This window comes from Hemicordylus capensis, chromosome 4, assembly GCF_027244095.1.
Source record: "Hemicordylus capensis ecotype Gifberg chromosome 4, rHemCap1.1.pri, whole genome shotgun sequence".
Classification (NCBI taxonomy): Eukaryota; Metazoa; Chordata; class Lepidosauria; order Squamata; family Cordylidae; genus Hemicordylus; species Hemicordylus capensis.
The window spans coordinates 297,405,217-297,426,128 of NC_069660.1; the positions used below are offsets into that span (position 1 = coordinate 297,405,217).

At 41.9% G+C, this 20,912-nt stretch overlaps 1 protein-coding gene across 9 annotated transcripts in view; it reads right to left on the minus strand.

Moving 5' to 3' along the window:
* The window catches only part of TRPS1 (transcriptional repressor GATA binding 1), a 324,860-nt gene that overhangs the window by 185,842 nt on the left and 118,106 nt on the right, over positions 1–20,912 (minus strand). For all 9 annotated transcript variants that reach the window (XM_053248423.1, XM_053248419.1, XM_053248418.1 and 6 more), the window contains one exon: positions 16,019–16,625. In XM_053248423.1, coding sequence (XP_053104398.1) covers positions 16,019–16,625 — 607 coding nt within the window. The remainder of the gene's footprint in view (positions 1–16,018; positions 16,626–20,912) is intronic.

Here is a 20,912-nt window from a genome sequence, read left to right on the forward strand (position 1 = left end):
AACTTCTTCTACTTCCTCATGAGTGTTGTTGTTTTTTTTAATGGACACAGTGGGCAAAATCCATAGTAGTATTTCCAAGAATGGAAGACATTCTGTTCATGCAAGCACAGGAAGATCATTCCCCCCCCCCCCCGATCCCTCCTTCCCTCTCCAGCTCCCTGAGCTCCCCTCCTGGTTGGGGGACAGGCAAGAGCAGATTTTCAAGGGGCACAGGCTGCAGAGGGAAGTGGAGGATTGGAAAAAATCACCCCCTTTGCTCAAGAATCTTCCATTCACTGAAGCTGGCTAGTCTGGATGCTGTCCAATATAACGAACATTTTGGTTTAACATTTTAAGACAGACAGAGTGTGTGTGTGTGTGTGTGTGTGTGCGCGTGCACGCAAAAGAGAAACTAAGAAAAAGAAGAAATCTGAAAGAATGAGAAGATAAATAAAACAATGTTGCCCTTACGGTGGATAACAAAGGTTCACTGAATCATGATATAAAACTAAAGTACATTAAAGGAAAGAAACACCACTGGATGAGAAAAATTTATTCCAATGGAAGATGTCAATATATTCTTAAATTTCCCACTGAAATAAACAGGACAAATTGCTAAGGCAGAAGGCCATGCTCCTAGAATTTACTCCAGGTCTGATCAATTCAGATGCTCCACACTCCCTTACAAGTACAAGGGCTAATGTTGCATAACCTGTCCCCTTCTGGGACTGAAGAGGAATCTGAGATCTCCACACACAGTTGATGGTAGATCAACAGATAGATCCCAGCCCTAGACTCCAAGGTTCTAGTTCAAGCTCCAGAGGTCATTCTCACAAGCGGGTGAGGTAGTGGGGAAGGCTGCAGAAGCCCACCTTCCCCGCAGATATCCTCCGAGGACCATCTGGGCACGCAGCTTGCATGCCCAGATGATCTACCAGTACCCCAGGGAGTGCAGAGGCTGAGATGTGTCATCCCATGCATTGTGGAGAATCTCCCCAGCGACAGGAGGGCGCAAGTCAGTCCTGGGACATGATCAGAAAAACATGGTTAAGGGAGCACTTGCCTAACCTCCTTTACGAGGTGGGCTCCACAGGCAGGTTTGCCACCGAGGTGCCATGTGCCTTCCAGCAGTTCTTATGGGTAGAGAAGCCCAGGCTGGGCTTCCTTAGGCCAGTCTTGTCTGCTCATGAGAACGCCCCCCACCCCCAGTTTCACTGATGTGAGATTCCCAAAGGTGCACAGGTGTTTAATGCAATCTGTACGTTTTATGCATTTGCTGCAGGAAAAAACCCATGGAACACAAATGCACACAAAATGTGGAGCTGCCTGGCCTTTGCTGGGGCATCAGGCAAGGTCCTGTAAATTAAAATAAAGCAAGATGACCACGGTGTTTCCCACTCTACCTTCACCCCTCACAACGATAAACACCCACATATGAATTCAACAGACCAACGGAATGTTGCCAGCCATTTAGAGACCCCTCCTACCCTTCATCATTTGAGGCAGCTATTAGGAAACAAGACCAAATTGATTAAGGAATGATGAAGTTTATGTTCTTTTAGGCATCAAAGGATTTCAAAAGAAAATCAACCCAGATTTAAAACTTCTGAAAAGCCTAATGTAATTTTCCATTATGGAAAAATCACTAGGCTTGCAAAATGCTCTTTTGTGCTTAAAAATTATTACCAGCAAGTCAATAAAACATTTGACTAACATCTCTGATCAGTGCCTGATTTCTTTTAAAGGCCTTTTCCTGCTTTTTAATTAAGAATCGTGGCTCTTCCAATTTCTTTATTTGCAGCTAACACACACAGTAGTATAAACTTCAGGATGAAACATACAAGCACAAAGGGCAAGTGCCAAGTTGCTTACAAGAACCAAAAGCCTCAAACATTTTATCCAACATTTAAATTAAAATCCAGATGCATGGCAACCAAGTGTATGGCAGACTGGGCGGAGGTGGGAGTGGGGAGAGTTGGTTGTTTTTAAAAAGCAAATGCATTCTTAATGAAAAAGGAGAAAGTCTATACTCATTTGTGTACTAGCAGACAGTGTGATATGGAAAAGAAAAGAAAAATACTGCCCAATCCAGAGTCTACTGAAGTTGAAATTCTTATTTTCAGTAATTTAGGACAAGTTAGATTAAATGGTTAGTTAGATGAGCTGCACTGGATACTCTATGAGGTCATTAATACAATCAAAAACTGTGCTCTACCTGGGTTTGGGGGCTGTGCATGTTCCCAATTTTCAGTTGCGTGGAAGCAAGGTAGGAGGAAAACCTGGGTAGCTTTTCCTCCTACCTTGCTTCCACACAACCAAAAATTGGGAGCACACACAGCTCCCAAACCCAGGTAGAACAAAGTTTTCATTTGGGGGGATGATATCTATCTATCTATCTATCTATCTATCTATCTATCATTATTATTATTATTATTATTTCTTGTTTACACAGTCAGACAGGTGTTATTGACTGGTTTGTTTTATCCAGACATCAAGTCCTTTCTTTTCTTTTGCTTTTATTCTTTTATTTCTTTTTCTTCTATTCTGCTATCGCCTGGTATTGCTATGTTGATTATTTTGACTTGTTTTTCTTTCTTCTCGACTACAGTTCTATCTGGTGTATTGTGTGGCAGATGTTTGTCTGTTTGTAGTCGGAAGTCCCATAATATTTTTACATCTTCATTTTCTTCAACTTTATCAATTTTATGGTCCCACCAATTCTTGGCTACAGGTAGCTTGTATTTTTTGCAGATGTTCCAGTGTATCATCCCTGCTACCTTGTCATGCCTTTGTAGTCAGTCTGTGTGATCTTTTTACAACAGCTGATCAGGTGGTCCACGGTTTCATCTGCTTCTTTACAAAGGCAGCACTTGCTGTTTGTTGTGGATTTTTCTACTTTTGCTCTTATTATTATTATTTGCTGCTATTATTATTATTATTATTATTATTATTATTATTATTATTTTACATTTTATATCCCACTCTTCCTCCAAAGAGCCCAGAGCGGTGTACTACATACTCCGGTTTCTCCTCACAACAACCCTGTGAAGTAGCTTAGGCTGAGAGAGAAGTGACTGGCCCAGAGTCACCCAGCAAGTATCATGGCTGAATGGGGATTTGAACTCGGGTCTCTCCAGTCCTAGTCCAGCACTCTAACCACTACACCACGCTGGCTCTCTATTTTTCTTTCTTGCTCCCTTTGTCAGAACCCTGGCCAAACGTTAGCAGTCCTCTAAGGTATGAACCCACAATGACAGGTAAGTTTCATGGTATAAGGTAGTGATCTTCAACTATTGTTCAAGCGGGGAGCACTTTGGCAAAAACCTTCAATGCGAGAGCTATTTTCCATTCTGCTGACCTCTACGCAACACTATTTTTTTCAGTGCTGAAAGGGCCCTTTAAGAAAGATGGAGACCTCTCTTAAGAGCTCTGGGGAGGGTTACATTTCCCAGCACTCCATTCATGCCTTCCAAGATGGTTCAGAGGCTCAAGAGGGCTACATTTCCCTTAAAGGAGCTCCACCTGCTACTGCTCAGTGCCAAGGGGACTGTGCAGAGTGTTCAGCTAGCTTTAGCTCAAATTGCAGACAGGCCCAATAAACAATTAGTCAGGGAGCCAACTTAGGGCCGATGGGGGCCACCATTGGCTTTCGGGCTGTACAATTAACTAGGTCAAGGAGGCAGAACTGGGGGTCAGAATCCAGAAAGTTCTTAGTACAGGTTGTCAGCAGAATGTCCAGTTGAGAGAAACTCCTTGAAGTACGTGTACACACACACACACACACACACACACACACACACAGAGACACATTATACTGTAATCATTATTAGAACACTTCAGCGAGTGCTGGGGAGTGGGAGCTGGCTTTCTGGCCACACTCCTTGACATCAGCGTACCTGCCCAATCAGCTTTCCTGGGAAAGGGGCCTTAGCTGTGTACTCCACAAAACATGATCCCTGAGTTTCCAGACTCATGTTCTACATGCCCCTTTCTCATGGAAACCAAGTGCACAGCTGCCAGGGGCATGGCCAGAAGGTGTGCCAGCATCATGAGACCAGCAAGCACAGTCTTGCAATCCCCCACCTGCGTAAAGGATTTTGCAAGACAAAGACCACACATGCTCTCCCTCTCTTTCTCCTTCTCCCTCTTTTTTACTCATATGTAAGGTTCGGGTAATAATAATAATAATAATAATAATAATAATAATAATAATAATAATAATAATAATAATAATAATATTTTTTGCATCTGCAAAAAATACAAGCTACCTGTAGCCAAAAACTGGTGGGACCATAAAATTGAAAAAGTTGAAGAAAATGAAGATGTAAAAATATTATGGGACTTCCGACTACAAACAGACAAACATCTGCCACACAGTACACCAGATATAACTGTAGTCGAGAAGAAAGAAAAACAAGTCAAAATAATCGACATAGCAATACCAGGGGATAGCAGAATAGAAGAAAAAGAAATAGAAAAAATCACCAAATACAAAGATCTACAAATTGAAATGGAAAGGCTGTGGCAGAAAAAGACCAAAATCATCCCAGTGGTAATTGGTGCCCTGGGTGCAGTTCCAAAAGACCTTGAAGAGCACCTCAACACCATAGGGGCCACAGAAATCACCATCAGCCAATTACAAAAAGCAGCTTTACTGGGAACAGCCTATATTCTGCGATGATATCTATAAGAATTGAGAATAAAATTCTGGCATCCCAGGTCCTTGGGAAGGAATCGATGTCTGGATAAAACAAACCAGTCAATAACACCTGTCTGACTGTGTAAACAAGAAATAATAATATTCAGAGGTAGTGCAGCTAAACAAATGGAAGGCTGAACTAGCAAGACCCGGCTCAGATCCCTACTCAACTGCACTAAGCTCACAGAATGGCTTTGGGCAAGACATTGTGCTGGGTCAGATAAACGCTGGCTGCAACCCGCAATCAGGACATGCCTGGCCTGATGTAGCAGGAGGACATTCCAATGTGCTTGCGGGACATCCCTTAATCACATGGGGGGGGGCGCGTTCCTCTGAATCACCCCTCTACATGTACTCCAAAATCCTGGTTAAACAGCCCCCTCACACGAGTAAAGGATGCCCCAGGAATACATCAGGACATCCTCTGATGACATCAGGGCAGGCCTGCTCTTGGCACAACCCCATCCTGACCACAGCCGTCTGAAATAGCCCCTGGAAGCTTTACTGGGAGCTTTGCCGAGCCGCAGCAGGGAAGGGGCGGCAGGGAGCTATCCTGCCGCCCCAATTACACTACTAATTACGGCACCACAGCGGAAAGCGGTGGGAGGGGTAAGTAAACCCTCCTGCCGCTCTTAAAGCGACCCCCCACCCCAGTGCCAGACCGCAGTGTGGCAGTTCCATGCACACCCCTAGTACTGCATACAATTCTGGTCACCACATCTAAAAAAGGACATTGTAGAACTGGAAAAGGTGCAGAGGAGGGCGACCAAGATGATCAGGGGCCTAGAGCACCTTTCTTATGAGGCAAGGCTACAGCACCTGGGGCTATTTAGTTTAGAAAAAAGATGACTGCGGGGAGACCTGATAGAGGTCTATAAAATCATGCATGGTTAGGAGAATTTGGAGAGAGAGAAATTCCTTTCCCTCTCACACAGCACTAGAACCAGGGGTCACTCCATGAAATTGATTGCCAGGAGGTCTAGGACCAACAAACGGAAGTACTTTTTCACACAACGCGTGATCCAATTGTGGAACTCTCTGCCATAAGACGTAGTGACAGCCAACAACCTGGATGGCTTTAAGAGGGGTTTGGATAACTTCATGGAGGAGAGTTCCATCAATGGCTACTAGTCGGAGGGCTGTGGGCCACCTACAGTCTCAAAAGGCAGGATGGCTCTGAGAACCAGTTGCAGGGGAGTAATGGCAGGAGAGAGGGCACGCCCTCAACTCCTGCCTGTGGCTTCCAGCAGCATCTGGTGGGCCACTGTGTGAAACAGGATGCTGGACTAGATGGGCCTTGGGCCTGATCCAGCAGGGCTGTTCATATGTTCTTATGTTCTTAAATAACGGGACTTGCCAACTAAATGTATATGAGAGCGCAGCCTTACTCACAAAAAACATGCAAAACGGGTGCTTCTCCTTGTGACTAGTTACCAATTCCAATGCCCCAAATACCCACACTGTTGACTGTGGTAACTGGGGAAAATACTGGCGCAAACGGCAACTCCTAGCACAACCATTCTAGTGTTCCTAGAACAAGTGCCTGCTGGGTTACAGTCAGAGACTACTGCCACGTGGCAATTTGTACAGCAACAGCATATGGCAAAGGTAACTTCTCCCTCCGTCTCCCTCCCCAGCTGCATTTTGTGGGCCTTACATCACAAACAGGAAAGGCAGCTGCTCACATGTGTGCATCACAAGAAGATCCTATAAATATTTAGAGATATTATTCTTCAAATGTCTTATACAGGCTATAATAGATGTATATTAAGCCTGTCTTTGATTTCAGTGTTTATGCCCTTGTACGATCTGCCTTAAAGCCTTTTAGTCATGTACAGACGGGAGAGGTGATAGCTTTGAAGTGCCCAAGCTGCAGCAAAGGTGCTTTTTTAATATTATTAAGTCTGAAGAGGTTTGCATGTGATTTGCTGTAATTTCAGAGCAAGTTCAGTGATCCATCACAACATAAAGGGATACAATTTCCTCACAAAATCCAGCGGTTGTTCAATAGATCAGACTCCAGCTTTTTGCTTTTAAAAAACCCTCACGTTGACACAGTGGGCTGGATCCCAACTAGCATTTGTATGATGGGATTTGTACTTAACTGGGGAGGTGAGATGTCTGCTAACTCCCCCTATATCAGCAGGCCCCCACACACCAAACCTGACAGTATTCCTAAGAGTTCCTCACTCAGGTTTAGTTTCTATGTGCCAGGAGCTGCAGTCCTGTTCTCTGGATCACACCTCTGTCTGGTGGCACTTTAAAGGGTAAGACTACAAACCTAAACACACATACTAGGGCAAGGCTGCACACATTTGGCTGAGGATGATGGGAGTAGTAGTTCATAAACAGCTGGAAGGTCAAGTTTGCCCAGCCCTGTACTAGGGAGTAAGCGCCGCTGACAATTGTGTGATCTACTTCTGAGTAGACAGGCATAGGACTGTGCGGTCACAAATATATTACAGCATAAGCTTGGTGGGCCAAAGTCTTCTGTCAGATGCAATTTACTGTGGGCATTTAAAGGAGAAAACCACTACAGCACACCACACAACACACTGACGAACTACTTGTCCCCCCAAATTTCCTTTTCTGTGTGGCTGAGTTTTAGTTTCCTCACTCCCAGCAAATATAGCACAAATGAGTCATGGTCGGTTTTATTTTCTGCACCAAAACAGCTGTGATCAGAAGCTATTTGTAGGAACATCAACAGTAGAGATTTACACCCAACCTCCTAAAATTAGTTTGAAGTAACCAAACTTCCCATATGTTCCCAACCCTACATTTGCTCCACATTTAAAAATAAATAAATTTAAATGACATTTTTCAATGAAGACTGCAGATTCCCAAAGCAAAATATTAGTCAAAACCCATTTTCATCAAATGTATGTTTCAATTCTGTTATCTGAAAAGCTGCAATAATTGCTTATATGAGGAAACAGGCTGTAGTGCAAGGTATCCGAAAACATTCAGAGAAGAATTTTGCCCACAGCAAATGCCGAAGGTGGATAATATGATTAAACTGAACGGGACGTGAAAATGTGGAGAATTTCTACTCTACTCTTTAGGAGCAATATAAGGGGAAGCAATATCAAGTCGCAGACACTCATAACACCTTGCTTTAGAGTATCGAACACGAAATGGAAGGATTGAATCAATGTAGAAGCTTTTGGGGGTTGTGTGTGAGTGTGCATGGAGCCAATGAAAAAAAGATTCCTACACAAAAGGTAGAAAAACACTGAAAGTGCTAACCTAAGCTCCTTATGTTCATTAAACGTGGGCCTAACACATAATATATGTGACTTTCCAGGCAGCTGTTGGCTCTGCAGGCAACTTGGTGTGGTACTCCATGTTTTTGCTCCTGTTCTGTGCTTGGGGAAGCTTGTGGGGGAATTATGTGGTTTCCGCCATGAAGGATAGATGTGTTGCAGGACTGATGGTTTTCTGGCTCCTTCGTGCCCTGCAATTTTAATACATAGCTGACAAGGTAAACCTAACGGCAATTTCTTCCGTATACTTCAGTAAAAGCAGAATTGGCAAGGTGATCTACTGTAGCAGTGTAGCATAACTAGCACATTATATAGTCTTTCGCTAGCCATTCTTATGGAATCGGGAATGTTATACTATATGTCTCTGACTAGTTCAGGGACTGAAGTAACGTCACTCATTTTGAATAAAGATTTACACCAACGCTCTTGGCTGGATTCTGTCACCCAATTGTTTTGTTCCCAATCCTAGCAACTTTGACGTACAGTATTGCTCACACACACACACACACACACACACACACACACACACACACACACGCTAGGAGGATTCAAACTTCTTTGTTCTGAAGACTGATTCACCTATTCCTCAAGGTTTTTGATGTAATAGCCATGCACTATATTATTATACCACCACACCCAAATAATGATTTTACCACCTAATGCATTTCTACACATTTCTTCTTGAAATATACCTAGCAATGGCTGAGTAAATATCCAGAGGGTGAGGCTGTTTTTATCCGCCCCTCCCCAGCCGAAAATGCTAAAACTCATTCCACACAACCCACAAACAGCCACTTAGCTAGGCAGGTTTAACATTTTAAATGTCACTTTCTCGCGATCTTTGATCACCTGGTCACAAGAGGTAATGTAAAACATCCACTTACATGCAAAGTTTATTGCAGTAGTTAATAAACACAGTTAAGAACATGTTTATTTATGAACAACTTTAAAATGTAGTAGAATTTACAGCTCTCTGCCATTCAACAGCAACATTGTCCCCTTTTCTTTTTAATTTCAGGGACATCCAACGTTTGACAGCAAGTGTTTCCAATCAGTTTCTTTAACACTTTCCTTGTTGGATGATTATTTTAGGTTTTTCCAGGATGTAGTTTATACGTCGAAATTAACCTCCCACATCCCCAAACACTGAATTGTGGAAACAGGTGCTTCTAACAAAGCCAAAAGAGCTCAGCAGTGCTTTGACCCAGCATAGCTATGTGCATTAGTAAGGCACAGCACCCGCTGAGTTTCCCTGGGTTAATTAGAGAACCCGTATGGCAAGGAATAGCCTTGACTCTAAATACTTCCTGAAAGATCCCTAACAGAGTCAAAGGAAATGAGGAAAAAATGAAACGCAGCTAAAGAGAAACTATTTCAGATGTTCGTCCTTTAGTTTCGATGGCTCTGTTTTTAAGGGCACCAAGGCCTGGGGTGCATTGTACAAGCTCTTTCTGAAAACCAAAAGCAAATATAGAAATAATATATATGAAAGGAGGCCAGTTAAGCACCTCTAAATCCTGTGGGCTTGAATGGGAAAATTAAGCACCACCTTATATTTTCCCATTCAAATCAAAGGAACTTTCAAGTGATTGACTCATTGCCTCACTCCCTTACAAATACACCCACACAAACAGACTTGTATATATTTAAATATATAATATTAATTGTACGTGTGTAAACATACACCGCCAATAATTGCAAATATGTAAGCTCACAACGCGCGCCCCCCAATAATTTGAAACAATAAATCTTTATGTCGTCATATAAATTAGGAAAAAAGCACCACTGAATCAGCAGAATCCAATCAAGTGAGGTACTTCAAAGTCTCACCGATTTCAACAGAAGATATAATCACATGCTTAATTTGCCTCTACTAAATGAAAATAAATTTTAAAACATCTACTTTTTGTTGAATTGTGTCCAGCATGTTAGAATTTGTTAAACTTTGCTCATTTTCCTCGATTCTTGCTACCAAATGGTAATGCCATACACTTATTTACTGGATCTAAACACCCTTGTATGGTTGCACTCCTATGTATATATTAGGGCCCTGATCCAACTAAATTTAATCACAATTTTATATCCCACTGAAATAAATACGACGTTAGAAACAACTAAATTAAGTCCCATAGAAATCTACGGAGCTTAAGTACAACTAACTTCATTGGATTAGGACCTAGAAGCCAGCAAGAAAACCCTACGGTTCATCAAAGAGGCACGCAGTCTTCTTTACTAGAAAGCACAGAGGAGAGAAACTGTTAAGTAAAAACTCAGTGCAGCATTCCCTTTAGTATGCATCAATGAATGTACGTCCTTCAGACACCACAGGGCAAATTTCCCCCATAACAAGGATGAAACAAAGTGAAAATTATGTATGAAAAAGTATAATGCTATGATTTGCTTTATCAACAAATAATCCAGCTATAGAGAGTTATGAAATATTCCAGATTATTTCCTATCTGACAAAAACAAGCGTTGTTAAACTTCCCTAGAGTCAACAGATTTCTGGTTCTCTTGCTCTCCGAACTTCTTACAGTAGGGGGTTCACAAACCTTAGTCCCCAGATGTTGTTGGACTGCAATTCCCATAGTCCCCAGCCACTTGTGCCTTTGACCATTGTGGCTGGGGATGGTGGCAATTGTAGTTCAACAACATCTGGGGTCCCAAGATTGAGAACCTCTGTATTCAGTAATAGATACTACATGCTATAACACTGGGGTAAACTGACACTTCCTCAGAATATATTCTCGTCCTGCCCGAGGCACATACAGCTCTAAAATGTTAATTTGGTTTACATTTACTTTTTCCAAACTTCTGCTTTGGACATTCACGCTCTTAGTGAAATCCATCTTGTGGGCAAATGTATACCACTAAAAAAAAAAGAAAAAAGGTGTGTGTGTGGCGGGGGGGTTGTACTACAAGCTTATAGGATGAAGAAGAAAACTCAGTCCAAGCCTGCCATTTTGGGGATTTCCAATAACACCGGATTTCCACCTTTAATCTTATGCCTTCCATCTTTACTGTATATTGCTACAGCCTGTCCTATCCATAAATCTTCAGCCAGGTTTCTGATGCAGTCAGCAGCTAAGCCCACCCCCAGGCTCCTTATCCCCTCCCTCCAAGAGGGTTAGGTTTATCATTTTTGGAAACAATTACATATACTGTACTGTCAATTCTGTTCAATGCAAGAGGCTTCCCAGGAACATTTCTACTTTTCTGCAGAATTATAAAACAAAATTCTGATTTGCTTTTTAAAAAAAAAAAACCTTTCCTCGTGCAACTCTGCTCCTACTTATTTTTTGCTTCTTCTCTTGACTGAACTACAAACGACAGTACAGTTTCTAACACTTTCAAACACACATAAGAAGAGTGGCATCTTCCATATGGAGAGAAATTCCTTTTTGAAGCACTGCCCTCTTGTCATATGCTGATTGTTCAAGAGATTGGGTATAAAGCTTCAATGCTCACACAGTCCTTTTTGAATGTCTTTGTACAGAAAACCTGATGCCCCAGCATTTAAAGGTAGCCAAGGGATTGGCAAGGCAAGAACTTGTATGAAGCAGCAGTTAAGAAAGAGCCTGGGTCAGTTATCACCTCATCCAGAAACTCACTGAACTGGTTCAAATGATTGCTTAGATCATGGTATAGATGATTGCAAATGAGCCATGGTGAGTCAAGGGCTCACATTCTCTGCCTCCCCTTTCCTCCACGCATGAGAGGAGAATGAAAGCTTTTAATTTTGCTTTAAGAACAAACCACAGTTCCATGTTACATACAAACTCAGGGAGGGAGAACAAACCAGGATATCAAACTATTGCTTAATCCTGCCTTGACACCCTGGTTTGTTAACAAACTACAATGCCCAGCGTTGTATGTAATGGGGAACTGTGGTTTAAAGCAAAATTAAAAGCTTTCACTATAATTCTCTGGTGTGTAGAGGAAGAGGAGAGAGTAGGGGAGGGGAGTATGGCTTGTTCATGATGTTCTAAGCCAGGATAGGCAATCTTGGCTCTTCAGCTGTTGCTGAACTACAACTCCAGCCATCATCTCCCACCATCCCCATGATGAAAGCTGAAGTTCAGCAACAGCTTGCCTACCCCTGTTCTAAGCCACGGTTTCGATTACTGTTCAACCAGACCATTAGGCAGTTTTAGGCAAGCTACCATCTCTGAGTCGTCCCGCTCCCATCTGAAATAGGGGTCAATAATGCCCATCTTACATGTTCATTGTAAGAATTTGTGAGCGCACATATATGAAGTCTGTTGAGCTCTTAGGAAAAGCTTTATATAAAGATTATACGTCAATAATCCAGCAAGAAACTCTGTTTGAAATGAGTTTAACAGAAAGTGCCTGTTTGTCCAGAAAAAAGCTCTGACACAGTAAAAAAGATTGCTTTGCTTAGCGTCTACTAGTAGCAGCCAAAGACTGTCCACCACCATCACCACCAAAGGAACATTTTTGCATATCAATAGACTCATCCTGTATCAACAAATCTTGAAAGGATAAATTCAAGCAAATTTGCTAAAGAAGAAGAGAGAGACAGATTTATCAACATTCTACTGTGCTAGAGGATATTTTTGTGCTCTCTTTACCAAAGTGTGAAGTCATCCTGTGAAAACAGTTGCTAGAAAATTATGAACTGAAATGAAGTAATTCTATTCAAAGTGCTGGAGCATTTTTATGAAGTACAGATGCCTGTCTGAACAGCTTGAAGGTGTCAGGGGTAAAATTAGGCCCTGTGGAAGCATAATGTTTCACCGTGGTTTGTTTTTCTTAATCATGGTTAACTATTACAGTTCAATACTGAAACAGCCTACCCGCCAACATGTCCCTATTTTCCCATTTGCCTGAATGGGAGAATAGGGATATCAGGGTGCTAGCCTTAGACCCAGGGCACCTACCTAAAGGGGCTACTCAGCTGAGCTTGGTGGTTTGCTGCTTGTTGAATGTACTGTCGGCAGTCAAGGTGCAGAAAGCCTGTGAGAGTCTTTATCTATCATATTTATATACCACCTGATATGTGTATCCTTAGGCAGTGTACATAATTTAAAATACAAGTAGAAAATAGGATAAAATGATTTAAACAATTTTACAAAATAAAATAGGCAGTTTAACCAACTAACCAACCAACAGCCTGAGAACACAGATGTGTCTTAAGGGTCTTTTAAAAAGCAGCTAGAGATGGAGAATCTCTTATTTTGACAGGGCGTGTAACCCAGAGCCATGGGGCAGCCACAGAGAAGTTCGGGTCCTGAATAGCCACCAAACCAGCCAGTGGCACCAGACCTCCCCAGATGATTTTAATAGATGGAGGGTTGTCAAAGGAGTTCAGTGGGATTCCAGAATCAGAACAGGACAGCTCTGGCAGCAAAGCAGTAAATTATTGAGTGGTAGCTCTGGGCCCTTTTCCTAGGCATTGCTGGAAAACCTGAGAACACTAGGACCTGCTACATTACTAGGTTTTGCAAACCTGCACTAGCAACGCAACTTGACAACGTTGCTGCGTCAACTATGGAAGGGACACCCAAGGCACTCTGCCCTGGGCACTATTTATCCAAGGGGGGCCCTGACTTAACTAGAAAGACTAATGATCTATCTCAGTGTGAAATAGCTTTGCATGTCTAGGAAACCTCACAAAGGTTTGCATGGCTCCTGCTTGAATGCAAATCATGTTGCATTTTTAACACATACAGGCCAAATATTTGCAGTAAATCCACCCGCGCCTGCATTCAGTTAGATGGGCCACAGCCAGGCAATGAGAGGTGTTCCACGGTAGCTACTGCTGTCAAATGTGTGCTGAGTTCACAAGTTCTGTAGACCTGCATGTAGCTTTGGATACAAAGTAGATGCTGGTCACTTCACAAAACCAATATAAAATACAGCTGTATACTGTATAAGAATTACTTCACCCAAAGAAATAGCTTATCCATACTGATATTGTGTATGTCTGAATTAATTGATAATAAAATAAAAGTTTCATCATTTTACTTACATCTAGCAATAGTTTGGCTAAGGCTGAAAGAAAAGCAGAAACGCCTTCCCAAACTCACTCTGCTGATTTCCCCTAATTTAGACGGAAAGTTGATCCGTATGATCATTCCCTTGAAACAGATAACTCAACTCCAGCAATTAAAATGCCATATGCCAGTTGCAATGCACAATCATGTATCTGCATGTAAAGACATACAAACACACACTTAAATGCCAGGCAACAGTGCTCAGAACTGAGTAGGCAACATGTACAGCTCCCCAAAGAGGGCAATAAAATCAAGGGTCTGGTTCCGATTTTGTCACTGATCTGCTTTGTGACTTTTGCTGGCATATTTATAACACCTGCTAAAAGACTCATATGTTTCTGCTTTCTCTGTTATAATTCTTTAAGATCTAAAGGTAAAATAAACTAGAACAATACCATTGTATATTGGAGGGGAGGGAGAGTATTTCTCACCAAATCCATAGCCACCTGTCCACAACATATTTTGTCTAATGCTTTTAAACACACAAGCAAACAAAATGTAAAAGAAATCTGCTTATTTGAAACTCCTGAAAGGCTCGGCCCACACTCCTGAGTGGCAAACAGCAAAGCCTTCTCTGCTAGAAAAAGTTTCCAAATGCTGGAATTAGAGATGGTGGTTGTTTTTTTAAATAGAATCATAAAAATTATAGTCCACCAAAATGCAGGGTTCTCATCCCTTTCATCCAAATTAATCAAAACTACTGTGATAAGGTTGGCATAAGATGGTTGATTCTTAATATTTTAATTCTACACAGGAATACCGGCTGCTCCAACGACGGCTCTCAGCCCATTTTATTTTTTGAGAAAAGGAACAAGTCACGTTAGCTGCCATTCTCAGCCAATTTTCCCAAATGTTTGATGATATACAGATTGAAAGCTCCACTAATATATCTCAAGTTCTGCCTGAATAAACCGAAACAAGATGTGCACGGCATGAGTTGTGTGATGTGAGCATTCAGTAAACCCGGGGCAAGCTCAAGAGGTAAATATCGATTAGAGAGCCACTCCAAACTTCGTGGAGTAAACTGAACTACACACTCAATGCTCGATTGTTCCCCTGTTTCACAGATTTGTACATCACAAAAGTCGGTTCTGGTCACCCTCATGTTGATCCAAAATTTGTAATACCTTTTTAAAATACAATGCACTTTGCCGCAGCAAGACGACAGGTTTGGGCCAAGGCAAGGGGCAGGCTGACATCTGCATGGTCCAAAAAGGCCCAGGTATTTGCCCATGCAGCCTCTGAGGTTACCCAGAGTTTTAGTCCAAATTGCGACAAGGCTTACTGTCAAAAGAAAGGCTTAACAAATCAGCTCCAAAACAGGATGCTATAACAATGACACCGCCAAGTCTTAATATACAGCTATTTATGAGCTCTTCCTTCGCAGAACTATGGCTTCTTTAGCGCACACAGTAAATGAAGTGAAAAATACGTCAAAGCGGATGTAGTTTTTTAAAGGGAGTCCTACAAAATGTACGTTTTTTGAAGAGACAACAAAGAGGCCATGCTGTAAGAGGTACCAAAGCTTCACTTCCTCAATTCCTTCAGTTTCCAACACAACTAAACAAGTGCCAAATGTTATACTTAATTACATTGCGCTTTGTTTTGTTTAAATATCCACAGTCCGACTTCTTATTATTATTTGATTCAGGTTTCACATTTTCAGCCATTTGATCCACTGATGGCTTGCTTAACTATGCACTGTCAAACCACCTTAAAATTTAGGAGGTGATTAGATGCTTTACTGTAACAGATGTGCAGCCTTCTGGGGTTCTGCACTTTTCTTTTCCAAATGTAACATTATCTTGCAAAATCAGCAGGAATGATTAACTCAGTACAACCAAATTTAATAGCAAAGGCAAACAAACGATCACTTACTACTTCATCTAGCATGCGTGGGTTTATATAAATGTTCTGAAAACATTACCTGCCAATCTACTTCTGTAAGTCTAAATGTTTCAGGACGCCGACATTAGTAATTTGCCCTTGATTATTGAGAATCCGCTTGAAAAGAATAAGCTATAAATATGCAACAACAACAAAATGAAATTTCCTACCCGTAAGAGGGACTGAGATTCATCCTTTGACTTGCTATCACCAGATCCAGGATACGGCTGAGGGACTGATCCAGGTTTCTCTCCGCTTCCTTGGGGTACCCCCTGCAGGAACCCCTTGGTCTCGATGGGCAAGCCATAAACAGGCCGAGCAAGGTGGGCAGCTTCAACATTTGGACTATCCCTTAAGGGCTTTGGCTGCTCTTGGCCAACAGACACAGTGGTCAGAAGGCCCAAGCTTGTTTGGGTGTAGGATGGACTCCCCCTCAAAATGTCTACTCCTCTCCAAGCTGTGCCACGAAGGTCATCACCAGACCCATCAGGCCAACATTTCTCTTTCAACGCTTCCTTTTCGTCCAGCTTTTCCCTTTTCACTATGCTCTCAGAGACGGGCTCCCCCATTTTAGGGTCTGGATTAATCAGGCTATAGACCTTCAGGTCAATTTTGGGCTCTTCCTTGAGAGCAGCAGCCACCCCATGGCTATCTTCCCCATTGGCTGTGGTGATGTCCATCTCTTGGCAGTGCACAGTGTTGAAGTGCTCTAGTAGAGATTGAGTATCAACAGCTGTAAAGTTGCACTGGCGGCATTTGTAGCAATTATGGACTCTCCTGAAAAAGAGACAGAAGGGGTAAAAAAATTACAATATTTAATCCCAGACAAATTCAACTGCTTTTATTTCTTATAAGATGAAAAATATGATTAAATTAAATATTTCTTCATTCAGGGGCCTTCCCCTTTCCAGATCCATGATTTACTTGTAATCAATATAAGTGTAATACATACATGCATACTAAATCATCTTAATTTGTGACAAGGGACCTGATTTTAATCTTAATGTTTTATGTTATATCAAATATGTGTAAGTCTTGTAAGATTGTCTTCATACTCTTTCTCCTGTTTCTCTCATACATCTTTTCTTTTTTCACTTTCTGTCCACCAGATTCTTTCCCTCATTCTTCTTTTCCCATGCAAAAGCTCGTTATGGTGCTACTGATGTGACCCATGACTCAGTTGTGGTTCATGATTTAGTAATAGAAGACCTAAGTAAAATTATCAGGTATTTAAAAAGTATAAAATTCATTTCCTAGAAAACAAAACTATAATACTGTTTATAAACCTCTCGCATCCAAGAGGTCCAACATTATGTGATAAAAAGTTGCAGGTTTTGTGTTAAGAAAAACAAACTATGCACATTGTTAGACACATTTCCTTAATTCTATATATTGCACATTTTCTTCTTGCGTTCCCTAATTTAAACAGAGTTGATTAAATGGGAAATAAAAAAGCATTAGATAGATATTATATACTGTATACATTTATACACACACAGAGAGAGATCCCAGCATGGATCTTCAAAAGGTACTCAAAAAAATGGGATGGCATGACTGGCACATGAGGAATAATGAACTGAAGCTAAATCCAAGTAAGACGGTGGTGCTCATTGCAGAGATCGTAATCTGAAGGACAGGACAGAATATTCTGTTCTAGATGGGATTACACTCCCTCCAAAAGGAAGTGTAAACAGTTTGGGAGTGCACTTCGATCCTGTTCTCACCCTGGTATCTCAGGTTGAGACACTACAGCCAAGGGCACTTTGATCAGCTATGGCTGATTTGATAGCTCTGCCCATTCCTTGAAGAAAATGATTTCAAAACAGTGGCGCATCCACTGGTAACATCTAGGCTGACTCTTTCAATGCGCTCTATGTAGGGCTGCCTTTGTATGTAATTCGGAAACTTCAGTTAGTCCAAAATGTGGCAAATTGGTCTCCTGGGTAACTCAGAGAGACCATATCATGCCTACTCTTAAACAATTACGCTGGCTGCTGAGATATATATATATATATATATATATATATATATATATATATATATATATTACATTTTATATCCCGCTCTTCCTCCAAGGAGCCCAGAGTGGTGTACTACATACTTCGGTTTCTCCTCACAACAACCCTGTGAAGGAGGTTAGGCTGAGAGAGAAGTGACTGGCCCAGAGTCATCCAGCTAGTTTCATGGCTGAATGGGGCTTTGAACTCGGGTCTGTCTTTGGGTGGCAATTCATTTGGTGGCAATTTGGGATCGAGCTTTCTCAGGAATTGCCCCTACATTGTGGAATGCATTCCCCATGGCAAAGAGGCTTATCATCCTTAGAGGTCTTCAAGAGAGTCTTAAAGACCCTTCTTTGCATAAGAACAACTCAGCTGGATCAGGCCCAAGGTCTATCTAATCCAGCATCCTGTTTCACACAGGAGCCCACGAGATGCCTCTGCCTCTAAAAGCTTGGCTTTTAATAATATTTAAGTGGTTTATCGGTTTTAAAATGACTTTTATGTTAATATTTTAAATGGTTTTACTTTTTATTGTGAGCTGCCCAGAGCCATTTTGGATGGGTGATATAGGAATGAAATGAAACAACATGAATAAAACAGTCATCACTCTCGTATGCCTGACTTAAAGCGTACAGCACATCCGCATAGTGCATTATAAATATGTATTCCAATCATGTGATTTGTATACCCCATTTTTCTAGTGTAAATAATGGTTATTAAGATCTTCAGGAAAGACTGCCTGTGGCTGCCCCCACCTCAGGTAAAGGTAAAGTGTGCCGTCAAGTTGATTTCAACTCCTGGCGCCCACAGAGCCCTGTGGTTTTCTTTTGGTAGAATACAGGAGGGATTTACCATTGCCTCCTCCCACGCAGTATGAGATGATGCCTTCCAGCATCTTCCTATATCGCTGCTGCCTGATATAGGTGTTTCCCATGGTCTGGGAAACATACCAGCGGGGATTCGAACCGGCAACCTTCTGCTTGTTAGTCAAGCATTTCCCCGCTGTGCCAGAGCCAGGCCTTTTCTACAGCCGCCCCGAGGCTCTGGAATGAACTCCCTGTCGCAAGAGCTTCCCCATCTCTAGCAGGTTTTAAAAAGAGCACTCAGGACACATTTATTTCATCAAGCCTTTGATAAGCTGTAAGTTGTTTTTTATTGCTGTACTACTGTTTTAAATTGTTGCTTTAGATTTTTAACTGTTTTATTGTTTGGTTTTAATTCAGATTTTAACATTCATTTAGTAAGCTGCCATGAGACATTGGTATGAGGCAGTACAGAAATGTAATAACTAAAGTTGGTGCCTCCCAGTGAATACAGACATGCCCTCCAATACATAGACGAAGAGGCTGCTGACATGCTTGTGATTGCTGGGTTCACACATGCATCTGTATAAGGTTTTTGGCCTGCAGAACGGAACATTCTGTGACATCAGACCAGTACGATACAGTAATAGATTCGAAGGCAGAATTAAGATTAGTCAGTGACAAGATACCAAATACTTGGCAGGACCAAAACCAAGTCATTACTGAGTCCCTTTGGAATGAATGGGATATAACCTAGATATAGAGGCTATTCACACACACATGCAAAACTGGGCTGAGAGAGCCCAGCCCGGTTTTGCAGGTATGTGTGAACTGCCAGAATTAGGCCAATCCTGGCAGCACTACGGCAGCAGCAAACCCACCTATGAAGCCTCCTTTGAAAACGGGGTTAGCAGAGCGAGCGGAATCCTAACCTCATTTCCTTGATCATGTGTTAGTAGCAGCTTCAAGAAGCTGCAGTTGGCAGACTTGGGGGGGGGTGATCCCCATAATGCACCACACACTCGCGCACTGCATTACTGGAGCTTGGGCGGGGCGGGGGGCAGCACATCCCATTGCCACGACCCTCGGAGCTGCCAGCAGCAGCCGGTGCTCGTCTGGGACGGCAGAACAATCTTCTGTGGGGAGGTAAGCACTTTCGGGCTTCCTCCCCGCAAACCGGGTAGCCCTTTCTCACTGGTTGTGAGAAAGCACCATGGTTTATTTCAATGGTTTTTAGACATGGCTTCATCTGGATCAGTGTTCCCTGTAACAGGGATTCCAAGATATTGTTGACTGCCTCCCATTATCCCCAGTAAAAATAGCCTGATACAAACAGAAATAATGTTCCTATTTGTTATCTAGCAGAGAAGCTATGGGAATTACCAAGAAGGATGAACTTCACTATTTTTATTAACATCCATGCACAAAGGTAAAAACCAGGTGCATGTCATGAAACGTGGAAATCAGCTATTATTTTTCTCTGAATTCTTTCGAAGGGATGATATTTGTGTTTTCTTTATTGTAATCCAATTAATTATTTGTCCAAATATGACAAGTTAAGGGAGAAGTTAAAACTAAAAAATGTCTGTCATCAATCCCTGATCACTTTTACCCATCCAGTATATAGCGCATTCGGAAGGGGGTGGGGGGAGAGAATTCAGAGCGTTCTGTGAACTAAAACCCTGTTTGCTTTGTGCAGGAAACAAGTAATATTTGTTCTTTTATGAGCATTCTTAAGCTTGTTAAGAGACTTTTCTTCAGGAAAAGACAAAAGAGCAGGTTGTATGTAAAGTAGTGAGAGCTGTGCTGCAAAACCCAGAAACAAAAAAAGCAGACTGGGATCAGATATTAAAGCTTTAAGTAAGAAAGCAGAGGAACTGCTCCATATGCAGTCTCCACTACAGCTAATTAAGGTGTCGCATATATACCTTGGAATAACACACATGCCTATTTTCATTCAAGCAGACCATGCAAAGTACTGTATTACTGAACTATGTAAAACATATGTTCCCACATTGGAACAATATGTTGCCAATTTCCTGTGTATGTCATCGAAACAGGACACTTTTTATGAGCCAACAGGATACTGTTTTATTTGTATTACAGTAGCGCACAGACTTTCCTGTAAGGATCAGGACCTCCATGTGTGAGGTTGGTCATAAAATAGAATTTAAAAAATGTAGGTCCTGCCCTACATCAAAATATGCACAATCTGCAAGTCCTTGCCCCCGAGATACAGAGGCAGACATGGATCCAAGTAC